At 54.8% G+C, this 13,837-nt stretch overlaps 5 protein-coding genes across 5 annotated transcripts; 2 read left to right on the top strand and 3 right to left on the bottom strand.

The window, feature by feature from the left end:
- Nucleotides 1–3,059: 3,059 nt before the first annotated feature.
- MYCGRDRAFT_90788 (uncharacterized protein) lies at nucleotides 3,060–4,247 on the bottom strand (the record flags this gene model as incomplete). Its single annotated transcript, XM_003854912.1, has 3 exons — nucleotides 3,060–3,232; nucleotides 3,614–3,643; nucleotides 3,989–4,247. The coding sequence occupies 3 exons, from the start codon at nucleotides 4,245–4,247 to the stop codon at nucleotides 3,060–3,062; spliced, it is 462 nt and encodes a 153-aa protein (XP_003854960.1).
- Nucleotides 4,248–4,736: 489 nt separating this feature from the next.
- Nucleotides 4,737–8,187, bottom strand: MYCGRDRAFT_68433 (uncharacterized protein; the record flags this gene model as incomplete). Its single annotated transcript, XM_003854911.1, has 2 exons — nucleotides 4,737–6,823; nucleotides 7,070–8,187. The coding sequence occupies 2 exons, from the start codon at nucleotides 8,123–8,125 to the stop codon at nucleotides 4,793–4,795; spliced, it is 3,087 nt and encodes a 1,028-aa protein (XP_003854959.1).
- A 504-nt stretch (nucleotides 8,188–8,691) lies between these two features.
- MYCGRDRAFT_90786 (uncharacterized protein) lies at nucleotides 8,692–10,116 on the top strand (the record flags this gene model as incomplete). The annotated part of the gene is made up of 1 exon (XM_003855480.1): nucleotides 8,692–10,116. The coding sequence occupies one exon, from the start codon at nucleotides 8,692–8,694 to the stop codon at nucleotides 10,114–10,116; it is 1,425 nt and encodes a 474-aa protein (XP_003855528.1).
- Nucleotides 10,117–10,975: 859 nt separating this feature from the next.
- On the top strand, nucleotides 10,976–12,083 carry MYCGRDRAFT_90785 (uncharacterized protein; the record flags this gene model as incomplete). The annotated part of the gene is made up of 2 exons (XM_003855481.1): nucleotides 10,976–11,029; nucleotides 11,091–12,083. The coding sequence occupies 2 exons, from the start codon at nucleotides 10,976–10,978 to the stop codon at nucleotides 12,081–12,083; spliced, it is 1,047 nt and encodes a 348-aa protein (XP_003855529.1).
- Nucleotides 12,084–12,598: 515 nt separating this feature from the next.
- On the bottom strand, nucleotides 12,599–13,543 carry MYCGRDRAFT_55345 (uncharacterized protein; the record flags this gene model as incomplete). Its single annotated transcript, XM_003854910.1, has 3 exons — nucleotides 12,599–12,852; nucleotides 12,911–13,449; nucleotides 13,511–13,543. 3 exons carry the CDS (start codon nucleotides 13,541–13,543, stop codon nucleotides 12,798–12,800), a joined length of 627 nt encoding a protein of 208 aa, XP_003854958.1.
- Between the last annotated feature and the right edge of the window lie 294 nt (nucleotides 13,544–13,837).

Genomic DNA, 13,837 nt, shown 5'->3' with positions numbered 1-13,837 from the left:
CGGCCTTTATATAACCCGATTACCGAGCATCTACGGATTATGTAGGAACGTAAACGAACTAGCTCCCTATTTTCGACTGTCTTAGACTGCGCGGCTAGCACGCTAGATAATAGTACGCATAGTGCCGTTTATAGCTAGTCGGTACTACACAATGCGTTTGATATTAGGTAAGTTAACCCCTAGGCTAAGCGCCTTAGTAGCTAGAAGGATGCGGATGCGGGAGTCGGGCTTCTAGAACTCTCGGATAACATTTGCCTAAGTCCTCCTTACGGTCCTGCCGTAGTAAGTCCTTACAAGCTAGTGTACTTCGTCCGAACTTAGCTAACTAGGATACCTTACTTAGATATAGGCCCGGAGACTAGCAGCAGCGGCATAGATGCCGGCACGGCTGTTAATAAAGACGATCGTCTTCTCTACGCTCTAAGGTCTAGCAACGCCGTCCGGGCCGACTAGGTCTGCGAGCAGATACTAAAGTGCCCGCTAGTTCGTTAGCATCCTGTCCGGAATAGCATAACACTATATCGATATCTCCGGCCGATCGATCGGATCGCGAATAAGCTAAGTGTCTAGGTCGAACCCGGCCGCCTCCTAACATTTGAGTAGAGTAGACATATTAAGCGTCGCAGAGCAGCCGTAAAACTTTACCCGCTCGTAAAGTATAGTCCGGAGGTTCTTTAGCTAGGTATACTATTTCCGGAATCCTCCTCCCTTAATGCCCTACTAGTAGACGAGATAAAACTTATCGTAGACGAGTATTCCTAGCCTTTTCTGTACGTCGGTCCTTATTATAAGCTTCCGGAACTAGGACTGTATAGCTATCTCTAGAGATAATATTAAGTAGGTGCACCTGCTAGAATATAGGAGTTTCTAGTTATCTGCTATAGCACTAGCCTTCGTATTATATGTTAGTGCAACTAGCTTGCCTCCTATGCCTTTAATCCTTTTAAACTGTTCCCTGCTAATCTAGTTTAAGGGTAAGATTAGGATCGACATCTTGTTGCGGATAATAGGCTATACCTAGAAGACGAGGCTCTTGCCTGCGGACGTAGCAGCGATCTAGACAAGATCTCGGTTGTTAAACAGCAGCTAATAGAGTGCCCGGACCTGCGGCGGGCGAGCGTAGTAGGGAAGGAGGAGTCGCACCGCCTGCTAAACTAAATGCATCTGCTAAGCGGTAGTTATAGGTAGCCTACTATTAACGGGGATAGGCTCGTCGATCGCCTAGTTAATTGTATTGCGCACCTAAAGAAACGCCCGCCGGCGCGACAGCACAAACAGACTGCTAACTATATCTTTAGGTATCTCGAGGGTTAGCTTACCGTTAGCGCCTACCGGACCGAGCTAGGTAGAACGCATAGCTTCCGGGTTAGTGTTTTGCCGCTATGCATTATACAGCGCCTAAAGCACGACCTTCTCTATGCCTGCGTTATTAACCTCTACTAGCGTACGCAATAGAGCGGCGGTTATCTTAGCTACCTATTCGCGTCGCCTAGCGAAATAGATCCTTATATCCCCTCTACCTAGGACCTTCTGTATAGACAAATCTTCCTCGGACGCCTTAACGGATGCTTGCAGACTACCTTAAAGCCCTCCTGTATTATCGAAGTTATTAGGTACGTCCGAAAGCCCGCTATTACTACTGTCGTCGTCGCCTAGGCACCTATTAAACTAGTCGAGTAGGGCAACTATACGCTCGATATCTATACTAGGAGACTACTCTTGCGATCGATTTTCCTTAACGACCGACGTCCCTATACTGTTCTTATCTTGTCCGGTGCTGCTAATACTAAAGCTGCTTAAGATATCGCTAGCGCAAGATCGGGGATTAGCGACCTTTAGTTGTCTACGGCGGGCCTTCGAGGGAGCTATTAGAGAATCGGGGACTATAACTTTGCAAAGGGAGCGCGTACGGTTCTAGTAGATATAGTTTTGTTAGCATTAGTCGCCAACTGCGACCTCTAATAGAGCTCGCGTCCTGCTATATAAACGCGTCGTTAAGATGCGAGGTACGCGAGCTCTATTAGAGGTCGCTACTAAGGAGGTATAGACAAATAGATAGTAGGAGGTTGTTTAGCAGGTCTAGTTGTACAAAGTTATAGTATCCGAAATTTGAATATTATACCTAGTGTCGCTGTCGTCGCTACTAGCCGTTATTAATGCTACACTATATGTTAGTAGTGTTTACATACTAATGCTGCGCTCTATTACGAAAAAAGCGCGTCTGGACCCTTAGACCACCTACAGTAGGGCCAGCTGCTTGCAGCTAATAGGCCCGTTAAGCGAGGTGGTCTGAGCGCCTGAGACTAGCCCGCCAGATGAATGTCACCTTGGTCAACCCCGGCCTCTACTATCTATCACATTACCACGGCACATTCGCCTTCCTCGTTGACTTGGCGACTCTTCATAGCCACTGCGAGAGATTCCACATGGTCGGTACCGCGAGACTACGGGCGCAACAAATGTTATCGTGGCTGATCAGTCAGCGTGCTTGTTGATCAGAAAATTCGAGCACCTGATATGAGAATTCAAGGGGCCCATTTGCGAATACGTCCGCACTATTCCAGACCGCTTGGTCGACGAGACTCTGCCAGCTGTCCATTAGGAGAAAGCCTGCTATCTCGGACAACGTTGGCCATTGAATGTACTCAAACAGCAGGCCCTTGATCGTCTCGAACTCCGTTCCTCGTATCACACTCGAGTTTGCACAGTCGAGCGGCACAGTGAGGGTTGCTCTGCAGAGAAAAGCCGAGGAATCTGCTTCCCCTGCAGCGTGGAAAGGAACTTGTACGCACGCAGCTCCGTGTCGAAACAACTTCCCACACCATTCGTGCAGACTGGCTTCCTCCTCCCCTGGCGTTGGAACAGACTGGTCGTCACCCCAAGGCTCATCGCTGTTGAGTGCGGTGATGTATTCCCGCACTCTGCCCGTGGCCATGAAGTCGTTGAAAGCAACTTCCATGTCCGGCGTCCACGGTTCGATCCCCTCGCCTGGTCTCAAACCCGCACAGCGCTGATCGAAAAGTTTGAGGATTGCTCGAGTGGGTTCGACTTGACATACCTCACCGAGAGACAATGCCGGTAGCTCGACGAGCATGACGCATGAGCCGGCGAATGGCTTGAAGGCTCGGATGATTTTTGACGTCGATCGTACGTGTCGAGTCGCCGGATGTGATGGACAAGGCTAGGACTTGATCTTTACTGTAGTTGTCTCTGGTCAAGGCGAGGAGTTGGTCTGTGGCGTAGTCATGCCTGCGCACAGTGTGTTGACTTGAGGAGACCCCGATCATACCATGACTGCTGCTGTTCTGTGCGTCCGTCAGACATGTCGGTCCCTTGCTTGTTACTCAGGTCGTGGTCTGCCGCAAGATCGTGGCTAGACTTTCTGGGATTCGATTTGCTGACACCAAGGGATGTGGACCTGCTCGAGTGAATCAAAAGTGTTCAAGATGATCTATGCCTCTCCTTGCCCAAGACTGCGGCCACGAACAAGTTTATAAGGCTCAACTGCACTGTCTGTTACAGACAATCAACACCATTGTCCGCACGCTTGCTGCTCAGCTCCCCGCTCGAATAGAAGACACTCATACCATCTCTGGAACAAAATCAAACATACCGGAATCTACACCAACACAAGAAACGGCCGCTGGAAAAAGCACAAGCAGTCTGAAGATTACAGCAAAAGAAGTAAATATAAGGTGGTAGTACGACGCTCACATCTAGTGAACTGACTACCCTGTTACAACAATCTCTCGCCCACGGAGGGAAGCCCATCAAATCCGCCTCCAAACCCACACTCCATCCTCTCCATCCCCTACCCACCTCCTCCCCCCTTTCAACCCACTTCAATGTTTCGGACACCTAAACCCCCCCGTCCCCCCCGCAATAATCGGAAACACCCCATCCAACGCGCGATTCACTCCCTCTCGATTAAACCCGCCCGTCTCAAACGTAATCCGCATATGCCCCTCGGGACCCTTCATTTGCTTACACGAAAACGCTCCCAGTTCCTGCGACTTGCGCAGCGCTTTCCGGGCGGCTTTGCATTTGTTCTGGTCGTAGACGCGGCCGATGCGGACGTCGTATTTGAGGAGTTCGCCGCCGATGCCGCCCGGAGCGCGCGCGGTGCAGGATTGCGAGTGCGGGGCGATGGAGGAGGATTGTTTGGGGAGGGGGAGGGGGGAGGCGGTGGTGAGGGTTGCTGTTGCTGCTGCTAGAGCGAGGAGGAGGGTGCGGAAGAGGGAGAGCATGGTTTGTTGAGGTTGTTGATGGTGGTGGTGGTGGAAAGAGTGTGTGGTTTTTTGTTGTGGGAGTGGAATGGAATGGAATGGATGTAGCGTTGTGTTGTGTTGCTGTATTGGATGGAAGGAGTTGAGATATGCGAGGGCGAGTCGTCTCTTTATAACGATATGTGAAGAGGCAGGGCGAGAACAAGGTCCCGTTTGGACCTGGACGGGTCGAATACGCCTCTGGGTTGAAGGACAATGGGTGCGGCGTCAAAGAAGGCTTTGTGCGGCGCAATTCGAGTGTCGTTCTCTTTGGCACTTCCTTTGTCGAATGCAGAAATTAATCGAATCTTAACCCGAGTCGAAAGAGGATTGTGTAGGCTGTGACGCTTCAAAGCAATGACAAGCTTGACGACTCTGACCAAGGTAACTCAATCACCTCCACGCCAAGATCACCGGTAGTCAACAACGGGTCTCTTGCAATTCCTTTCCTCCATACCTATACATTCCACTCCACACCTCCTCCTCCACCATCGATCCAATGCTTCCAACCTTACTCCTCGTTCTCCTCACTCCTCCTCCTCCCTTCCAATCACCCCAGAATGCCCCTCCGGCAACCGTCCCCTCAACCACCTCAACACGCCCTCCGTTCCCTTGCCCAGCACTACATGCCCCGGAACGCGAAACACATTCCCTCCAACCTCCAACGCCCTCAACCCTTCCTCCCACAACAACCCGATCTCCGGATCCAACCCCGCCAACTCATTGCTCGCCAGATTCACCGTGTGCATACCCATGAGACTTTCCGCTGTCATGCTCGCGAACTTGTTGTCCGACGCGAAGAGGGTTGTCAAGGACGGGAAGGAGTGCCGGAGGGAAGGAAGGGAGCCGGAGAGGCGGTTCACGCTGATGTTGAGGGTGGTAAGGAGCGGGGCGGAGAGGGAGGAGAGGAGAGGGTGCAGGGTCGTGAGGTTGCATTTTGAAAGGGTTAGGTCGAGGAGGTGGGGGAGGGTGGTTGGCTCCACCAGGTAGGTTGATGATAGGGGGTTGCCGGAGAGGTCGAGGGATCGGAGATTCGTGGCGAGGGCGAGGGAGGGTGGGAAGTGGGTGAGGCGGTTGTATTGGAGGTGAAGAGTCTTCAGACCGTCGGCGTTGGAAGGGTGGGAGAGGAAGGATTCCAGGTGGTCGGCTAGGTCGTCGTCGGTGAGAGATTGTGCGGCGAGGTCGAGGAGTCCGTTGCCCTTTAGTGTCCAGTGTGAGGAAGGAGAGGCGTCCTCCGCGCCGACGACGGTGATGGGGCTGTCGGGTGGGTCGTCGGATGGATCTGGTGCGAGGCGGGACTTCAGATCGCGCTTGATATCTGCCGCGGACATGGTGAGGAATTTCCTTTCCCGGAGAGGGTTGGCGGCGAGGAGGAGAACTTCGAGCCCCTCCATGCGGCCTACTTCGGGGTCGAGGATGCGGATGTCGTTGCTGGAGACGTTGACGTTCCGTAGTTTCATCAGCGAGGTGAAGCCGTGGGGGAAGTCGGAGAGTTTGTTGTCGCCTGCGGTGAGGGTGAGGAGGCGGCTCCAGGAGGCGATGGAGGGGAGGATGGTCATGTGGTTGTTTGTGATGTTGAGATCTTCCAGACGTGGCATGTCGAGGGTCTCGGAGAAGGCGAGGGCGGCGAGGGAGTTGTTGGCTAGGTTGAGGTGTTGGAGGGTGGGGTGGCCGTTTTGGCCGCCCATCGGGAAGAGGGAGCCGATGAGAGCGTTGCTGCTTGCGTCGAGATCGACGAGGGAGATGGACTGGAAGGCGTCCATCGGGATTGCTGTGAGCTGGTTGTTGGAGACGTTGAGGACACGAAGGTGTTTGAGCGAGCGGATGGCGTCTGGTAAGCCTAGCAGTCGATTGTGTTGCAGGTCGAGGACTTCCAGGTGTTGTAACTCGCAGATTGATGTTGTAAGGTTGCCGTCCAAATTGTTGTGTCCTAACCGAAGCTCCTTCAGTGCCGGGATCTGAGCAATGATGTCGAAAGCACCGTTGCCGAGCTTGTTGTTCGCGACGTTGAGACTCGTCAACCTCTCGAGTCGTCGCAGTCCCATGGGCAGCGATATGATCCAATTACCATGCAAGTCGAGGTATTCCAGCCCGCCAAACTGGTTTCCCTGCGCATCCTCATCGTCGGCCAACTCCTCCGCTGATCGGTCTGGGAAGACTGCATCGTCAAACTCCTCAATATAGTTGTCGGCCGCGACAAATCTGGTGAGATCGACCACTTCTGCCCAATTAACATTACTCTCTGTCATCGAAGCAGAGTCGTACATTTTCAACACTTCATCAGGGATGCTCTTCAGACTCATCGCGGCAATGTTCAGCTTGCCGGTCATTCGTGCGGTGTTGACGCGGTTGCGAAAAATGTGCTTCTCGTCTCTCGGCGCTTGATTGAAGGGATCGGTGTGGAAATCTTCCTCGGGCGCTGGATCGCCGTTCAAATGTGGATCTTGAGGCGAGTCATGCTGTGGTAGTTGGGCCTTTCGTGCGGCGGCCTTTGCAGCTGCGATTTGTTGTCGCAGAGCGGAAGATGAATTCGAGATGACACGTTTGGGTTCTGGTTTCTCCGCAGGCATGTCGTGAGATACATCTTCTTGCTCCCCTTCGTTGGACGCAACAGATTGTGGTGCTGCTGGTGGTGATCGGCCTCGAGGCTCTGGCGCTGCATCGTCCTCTCGGGAAGGCGCTCTGAGAGGGGCAGACTTTGAAGGAGGTTTGAGAGCAGATGTCTTCACACCAGTTGGCTTGATCGATGGCGGTCGAAGTGAGGCTGGTTTTGCAACAGGAGGCTTGACCGCCGGCGGCTTGACGGTCGCTGGCTTTGCCGCGGGTGGTTTCAATGACTGTGGCCTCGATGCTGGCGGTTTCAATCCCGCAGGTTTGATAGACGGCGGCTTGAGAGACTTTGGCGTCGACACAGTACTCGGCTTGCTTAGACCAGACGGCTTCGGCACACCACTTCCAGGAGTCGTGATACCAGATTTTGCAGGTGAAGCACTGCGCTGCGGTACAGGTGTCTTGGCCTCCTGCAATCTGCTGGTCAAGTTGCCACTGATACTACGCCGACTGGACGCACTTGAGCCAATGCTAGAAGTTCTTGAGGTCACTCGGGAGGCGGGCTTGGCACTGGAAGAGTAGGACTTCCCGGACAACGCGGGACTGGCGAGCGGTTTGCCGAAGGAGCCATCGCTGGTGCCCGGTCTACTGCCATTACGGCTTGCACTCCGACTTGAGCTCGAGCCTGGACGTGGTGGCGGAGGCATTGCCATGGGGCTCTCGACGGGGTTGAAGAAACTTGAGCGTCGTCTGTCCTTTGGCGTTCCGGGAACTGAGTTCAGACTCTCGATGGTTCGGTCTGATAGTGACGGTCGCGAGACCTTTCGCGGTGGATCTTCGATGGGCTCTGGCGGTGATTCATCGTATTCCTCATATTCGGGCTCGTTGGAAAAGCCCTGTCGAGAGTTTGATCGGAAGCTGTCCAACGAGCTCAACTGGTCATGCGTCTCCTCGTCTTCGATGGCGCGTGACTTGGCGGGCAAAGGTCGCGGTTTGGAGAGGGAACTGGCTGCAGGAGTTGGCCTGACGAGGGATCGTGGCGCATTGGGAAGATTTGTCTTGTTGGCGACTGGCTTGGAAGGAGGTGGCGCTGCTTTGGACACATTCTGAGATGGACGTGACACGGACAACAAAGAGGCGCGCTTCTGCAGTTGAGGGGGTCCCTTCAGGCTTCCAGCGCTCTTCACGGGACTCGGTGGTCGGATGGATGTCCCCTGCGTTGACGAAGGAGGAGCCGGGAGTTTGGACTTCCCCGGCGCAGGGAGTCTCGACTGCACGCGTGGGAGTGCGGAGGAGGATCGATTGTCCATGGCGAAGGCAATGTCCTTCTGTCCACCAAGTGTCCACGAGTGTCCACGATATCAACAAAACCCTCTCGTCTGTTGTATCTCCATTACCCCTCGACACGATCGTCTCTTGCCGACCGAAGAGGAGCGGGCCGTCGGAGCGGAAGAGCGGAAGAACTACCGCTAGACCGACGCTGGTCCAGCCACACGAACCACAGACCAGCCATCTCTCTCTCTCCTCCTCCGTCCGGTCGCAAAGGTCTCTCGCTCATTTTCTCCCTTGCGACGAAGACTCTCTCCCTCCAATGCGACAACAACAACGACCACTCGTGCTGCATCTCTTCCTCACGCACGACAGTCACCCACATTGACTCGCCCTGCTCTCCCGCATGCGCCTCTCGCTCTGACCGCCTCCCCTCGCCTGCACCAACGTTGAACTCAAAATTCCTGCGACGTCAATCCCGACTCTCTCTCACACCTTTGCGACGAGACCGCATTGTCGCAACATCTTCCACGACTCCCTGCCTGCAGCGATGGACTCCTCCGTCCTGCCTTCAAAGGAACACCTTCACCCTCATTCGACAACACACATGGCTGCACCAGTAACCCCCGAGACGTCGCACGCCATCCTCCCCTCTGGCAAACAGCCCACCTCCTCCAGCAGCATGACCCCACCACCTTCCACCCAAGCCCGCACGTCGAATCGCCCAAAGTCGCCCACACCCAACACCGCCGTATCGCACATCTCCACTCCCCCGCCGACCATCGAGACTGCTCCTCAACCCGAGCGCATGTCCAATGCGATCCCACGCACCCTCAACAGTGACGAGCTCAACAATGCGACACCGAAGATGCTGCGCGACAAGTTGGTGGAAGTCCAGGCTGCGTATCAGGAAGCGAAGATGACGGCCGCACACTATAAGCTACAACACAATATGCAATTGCAGGAAAGCGAGGCTCACATCGAGCGTCTGGAAGTGGAAGCTCGCATGCAACAATCGGAGAACGAGATCATCCACCGTGCTGATCGCAACCGAGCTGCTGCGACACCTGTCCAGCAAGACGATCTGGGTCTGATTCAAGTCCACCGAGACCTCTACCAGCGAATGTGCGCCGAGATCCAGAATCTAGGTCATGTCAATCGTGGACTAGAAGCGCAATGCCAGCACCAACACCGAGTCATCGAACGGCAGGAGACCGAGCTCGCCAGTCTGAACGACAGAGTCACTCTCATGCGCGAACGTATCCGCGAAAGCAGAGATGCACTCCGACGTGCGAGGTCCGAAGCTCCAGTCGAACACGTCCGCCGCACTCCTTACAGCACCTACCACCCTCGACAGGCCATGACCCAACCACCTCAACAGAACCCATTCGCAGCACTCGTCCAAGCCTCCGAAATGGCCAGCCAAGAGTCCGCACGCTCAGCTCCTGGAAAAGGCCACAAGCGCAATGTCCACAGCCTGTCCAGTCTTCCCGCCACGCCTCAACGCATGATGCCGCCAACCCACACAACGCCTCACGGCCGCGAGGCCCCCGCTCGAATTCCCGCCACGGCTCCGGTCTCTCGCACAACTGCCCGTCCAGTGAATGTCTACCGTCAACCTCTCCCAGTGCAAGACCAGGCGACCTCGTACTCCGCTCGCACGCAAATGGAAGCCGACGCACAGCAATCCGACGGCACAGTCTCCGCCTCCGACGACGACGACAGCGAAGCGGAAACAGAAATTCTCGAACACGACGACGACAATGTGAATGAATCTTTCGCTTCGAGGGCCGCGACGCAGATGTTGAGACAGGAGCATCCGGAGCAGAGGACGACAAGTCGACCGAGTGACGGACAGATGAGGCAGACGACGCTGTTCGGGGCGGTGAGGAAGAACGTTCCCGGGAGACAACAGGAGAGGCCGTCGAAGAGGGCGATGGAGGAGGATGAAGCGGCCGGGTATGCGATGGGGAAGAAGGCGAGGGTGGGTGCTTCGCCGGTGGGACTGGGGATTAAGGGGGCTGCGAGATGAAGTGGAGGAGCTTGATTGTGGGCATTGGATGGAGGCGAGGGAGAAAGGATGGTACAATAATTGACAGGGAAACTTGTTTGCCTGGAAAGGAGCAAGCACGGGACACTGGACGAAATCATGACCGGTGAAACGAGATTGTACAATAGGTACGCAAACCGACCAATCAACAATTGAACACGGATGGAAGCAACACTACCGCCACCTTATATTCTCCTCGCCCTCCTTGCGACAATGACAATGACCTCTCCGACTTGAGCAAACGAAATATCGAACATGCCCTGCTAACTCGCCTGCACAACTCCTCGACCTGTCAAGGCACGCCTATGAGATCTTTCCTGCTGACGGGGAGTCATCTGCACGAAACTCTGACATGTCTTGCGAACTTACCTGGACGGCTACTTGGTATGTGCTGCTGTGTTGTTTGTACGGCCTCTTGGCACATTCTGCCAACTCGCCTGCCCGACTATTCATCACTTCACTCTCCTCCCGCGCTAAGAACTCACGCGCGAGATGCTCGAATGGAGGTTCCCCACACCGTCCATCGGCGACCCAGCCCATTGTCTTCACTCCCAACCACATCCATCTCCACCCATGACGAAGAAACTTCTCCTGAACCAACTTCACTCTCTCCCAATCCCTCATTGGCATCCCGGCCGACTTGGACTTCACTCCCTCGCCCGCTACCTTCCCTCCCCAGGGGAAAGTCCTTCACCTGGAGAGAAATGGGAGTGGCCATTCGGGTGAAGCAGAGATCATGGGAGGATGGGGGTATACCCTCCCACCTCCCTCCTCCCATTTCCCTTCCTTTCCCTCCCGTTTCTTCAAGACCTTTCACGACAGCGCCATCGTAGTACCAGCCATGCCGTCCACCAAGCGTTTGTTCGACGAGACTGATGTGCAGCGGACTCCAAAGGTCAGTCCCTCCTTCGTCCCTTTCACATGCAGGCGAAACATCAGCTGACCGCCCCTCCCAGAAACGACGCACTCTCACTCCACCCACCACTCCCCCAACACCAACCCGCACTCATCCCATGCGCACCCGCCTCTCCACCCTCACCATAACCCGCGCCGCCGTCCTCAGCACCCCAGAACTCCTCACCCTCATCCTCTCCCACCTCCCGGCCCTCCACCTCCTCCATTCCGCCCGTCTCGTCTCCTCAACCTGGCACCAACTCATCACAACCACATCACCAACCCTCCGCGCAGCGACCTACCTCTCCTCCCCGCGGCCCAAGAAGAGAGAATGGTACGTCTTCGACCAAATCACTTCCCACCTCGCCCTCTTCCGCTCCGGCGATGAAGTCCTTCTCCAATATCAACTCGGATACCTTGCCGCTAAGCAGTGGGCTGAACGGCAGTTATCGTCTCGTCCGACGGAGATCAACGCCCTCATCCTCCGGCGCACCGAACAGGGAGGGATGCTGAGGCCTTTGGCGGAAAGGGCGATGGTTTGTGAAGGACTTTCTCTGCTTTCTCCATTCGAGGCTGGGCTGAGTAAGGACAAGGCGGAGGGTTGGATTGGGCTGTTGAAGACGGACGGGGTGTGGAGTCGCATGTTGGTGAGTCAGCCGCCGGTGAGGGTTGTGGAGGCTTGGGTGCACTATGATGTTGTGCCGAAGAAGGGTACGACCAGCATGGCGTTGAGGTCGGGGCTGAGCTCCGCGCCGGAGAGAAAGGTTTGGGACTTTACCCGCAGTGGCAGAGGGGCTGGGAGGGAGAGGAAACCAACGGGCAAGATGCACATTCATGTGGAGAGGAGAGATGGGCAGGGTGTGACGGTTGGGGATGTGATGGGCGAAATTGTCAAGAAGGCGAGAGTGTTGCAAGGCAAGGATGATGCGGAGGTGGAGGTGAGAAGTGGGAGTGGCAAGTGGGGGAGTATAGTTTGGTTGCTTGGGGCGGTGTTTGTGAGTGAGGAGGAGAAGAAGGGGATGGAGGGGAGGAGGATTGGAGGTGTGAGTGGTTGAGGTGGGCGGAATGCTGCTGGTGGAGGTTTTGCAGAACGGACGGAGATGAGGTTTGGAAAAACAAACTGATTGCTGCTGGAAGTTGGGATGCGAAAAGACGGAATTGGGGAACAACCACACGAAAGGGATAAGGCGATGGAATCGGGACTCATCATGGCGCCTTTGGCATCGAGAAGGACTGTTGGAGAGAGTTCCTCAGATAGTCAGTCAGCTAGGAGAAAGCTCCTTCATGATGAGAATGACAACAATGGCAAATGATGATGAATCGACCGCGTTCTGTCGACGACCTTGATAGACAGACCTGTTGTTTTGATGCTGTGTCCATGTCATGAAGGCCCATCTCTGGACGTACCTCCGTTGGAGATTTTCCAATGTGAACGACGCCACCAAGAAACCTGTCCTAAGAGCAGGATGTAGAGAGGTGAGACCGTCTGGTTGATTGTTGGTATTCCTTTGCTTCAGCGTTCGGAAACGCAGCAAGCAATCACCGCATACGATTGCTGCTTTCGCAAACCACATCGCTCGCGGCTCTCCTTTCCAGTGCTGCCATTGCGGCAGTCTTGTCGGTTTATGGTATCCTGCCAACCAATGGTATCCTGCCAACCATATGTTCAGTAAGCGGCTTCCTTTCCGTGTCGCAGCCGAGATCATGATATCTTTGCCCTTCATCCTGCCTCCCATGGTATCCTTCTTTCTAGGTCATATTCCTCACGATCACGCCGCCTTCTGGCTCTGCTCCGCCGCCAACCGATCATGCTCATCAATATCCCTACACAACCAAGTTAGCAAACCGATCCCTCTCCCTCCAGCCTTTCAATGCCACTTACGTCGCCTCCCACGGATAATTAATCCACACATCGCCCGTCGTCCTCGCCGCAAGATACCTTCCCCCACCAATCAATTCCTCCGGCAGTGTGCCCCTCTTCCCCTTATCCTTATTATGCAGCACAAAGATCGAAAACTTCGTACTCTCCCCCGTCCTCCCCAACTCTTTCGCCGCAACCGCTACATCCTTCTCCAACTCCTTCACCGCATACTCCAGCGTGGTCCGCGTATCGTCCACCTCGTCCACAATGAGCACATTCTTGCCGATCAAGTTCGCCTCGGAGATGGAGGACAAGTCGAGCCATTGTGTGCGGGTGACTTTGGTGCCGGGGACTTCGACTTCTTTGTCGGACGAGGTGGGGAGTTCTTCGTAGAGGGAGAGCCCGATGGCTTGGATGGGGATGTTGGGCGAACCCGGGGTTTTGAGGAAGGAGCGGAGGATGCGGGCGGGGACGTAGCCGCCGCCGCCGATGGCGATGATGAGGTTGGGTTTGAAGGAGGAGAGAATGCGGGGCGCGGCGTGTTGGCAGAGTTTATGGACCTGGTGAGGAGGGATTAGTGGGTTGTTTTGTGGATTGGGAGATGATGTTTCTTGGACGGACATCGTTGTAGGTGACGTAGACTTTTTCGACCATGCTGGCGGTATTGTGGAGGATCGAGTCCTGGAAAGGTGTTGTTGTCGAGGAGGATGTAGAGGGTCAAGAAGTGTTTTATCTAGTAGAAATGCGGCTCTATTGGACTCGTGGTTGGAGAATACATTTTTTTCTGGGCCGAGTCACCAATGCCCGCCGGCGGCCAGGTCCGATGCAGGGTCCCCCACTTGCCCTTTCTTCACGTGCGCGGTGGGGCCATATACCTATGTTTCACCTTCGACTTCAACTTTGACAACTTCAACTTCATCTTCATTCATTCCACAGACCACATCTGAA

The sequence above is a fragment of the Zymoseptoria tritici genome, chromosome 2 (assembly GCF_000219625.1).
Source record: "Zymoseptoria tritici IPO323 chromosome 2, whole genome shotgun sequence".
NCBI lineage: Eukaryota > Fungi > Ascomycota > Dothideomycetes > Mycosphaerellales > Mycosphaerellaceae > Zymoseptoria > Zymoseptoria tritici.
This window is presented reverse-complemented; position numbering and strand designations above follow the sequence as displayed.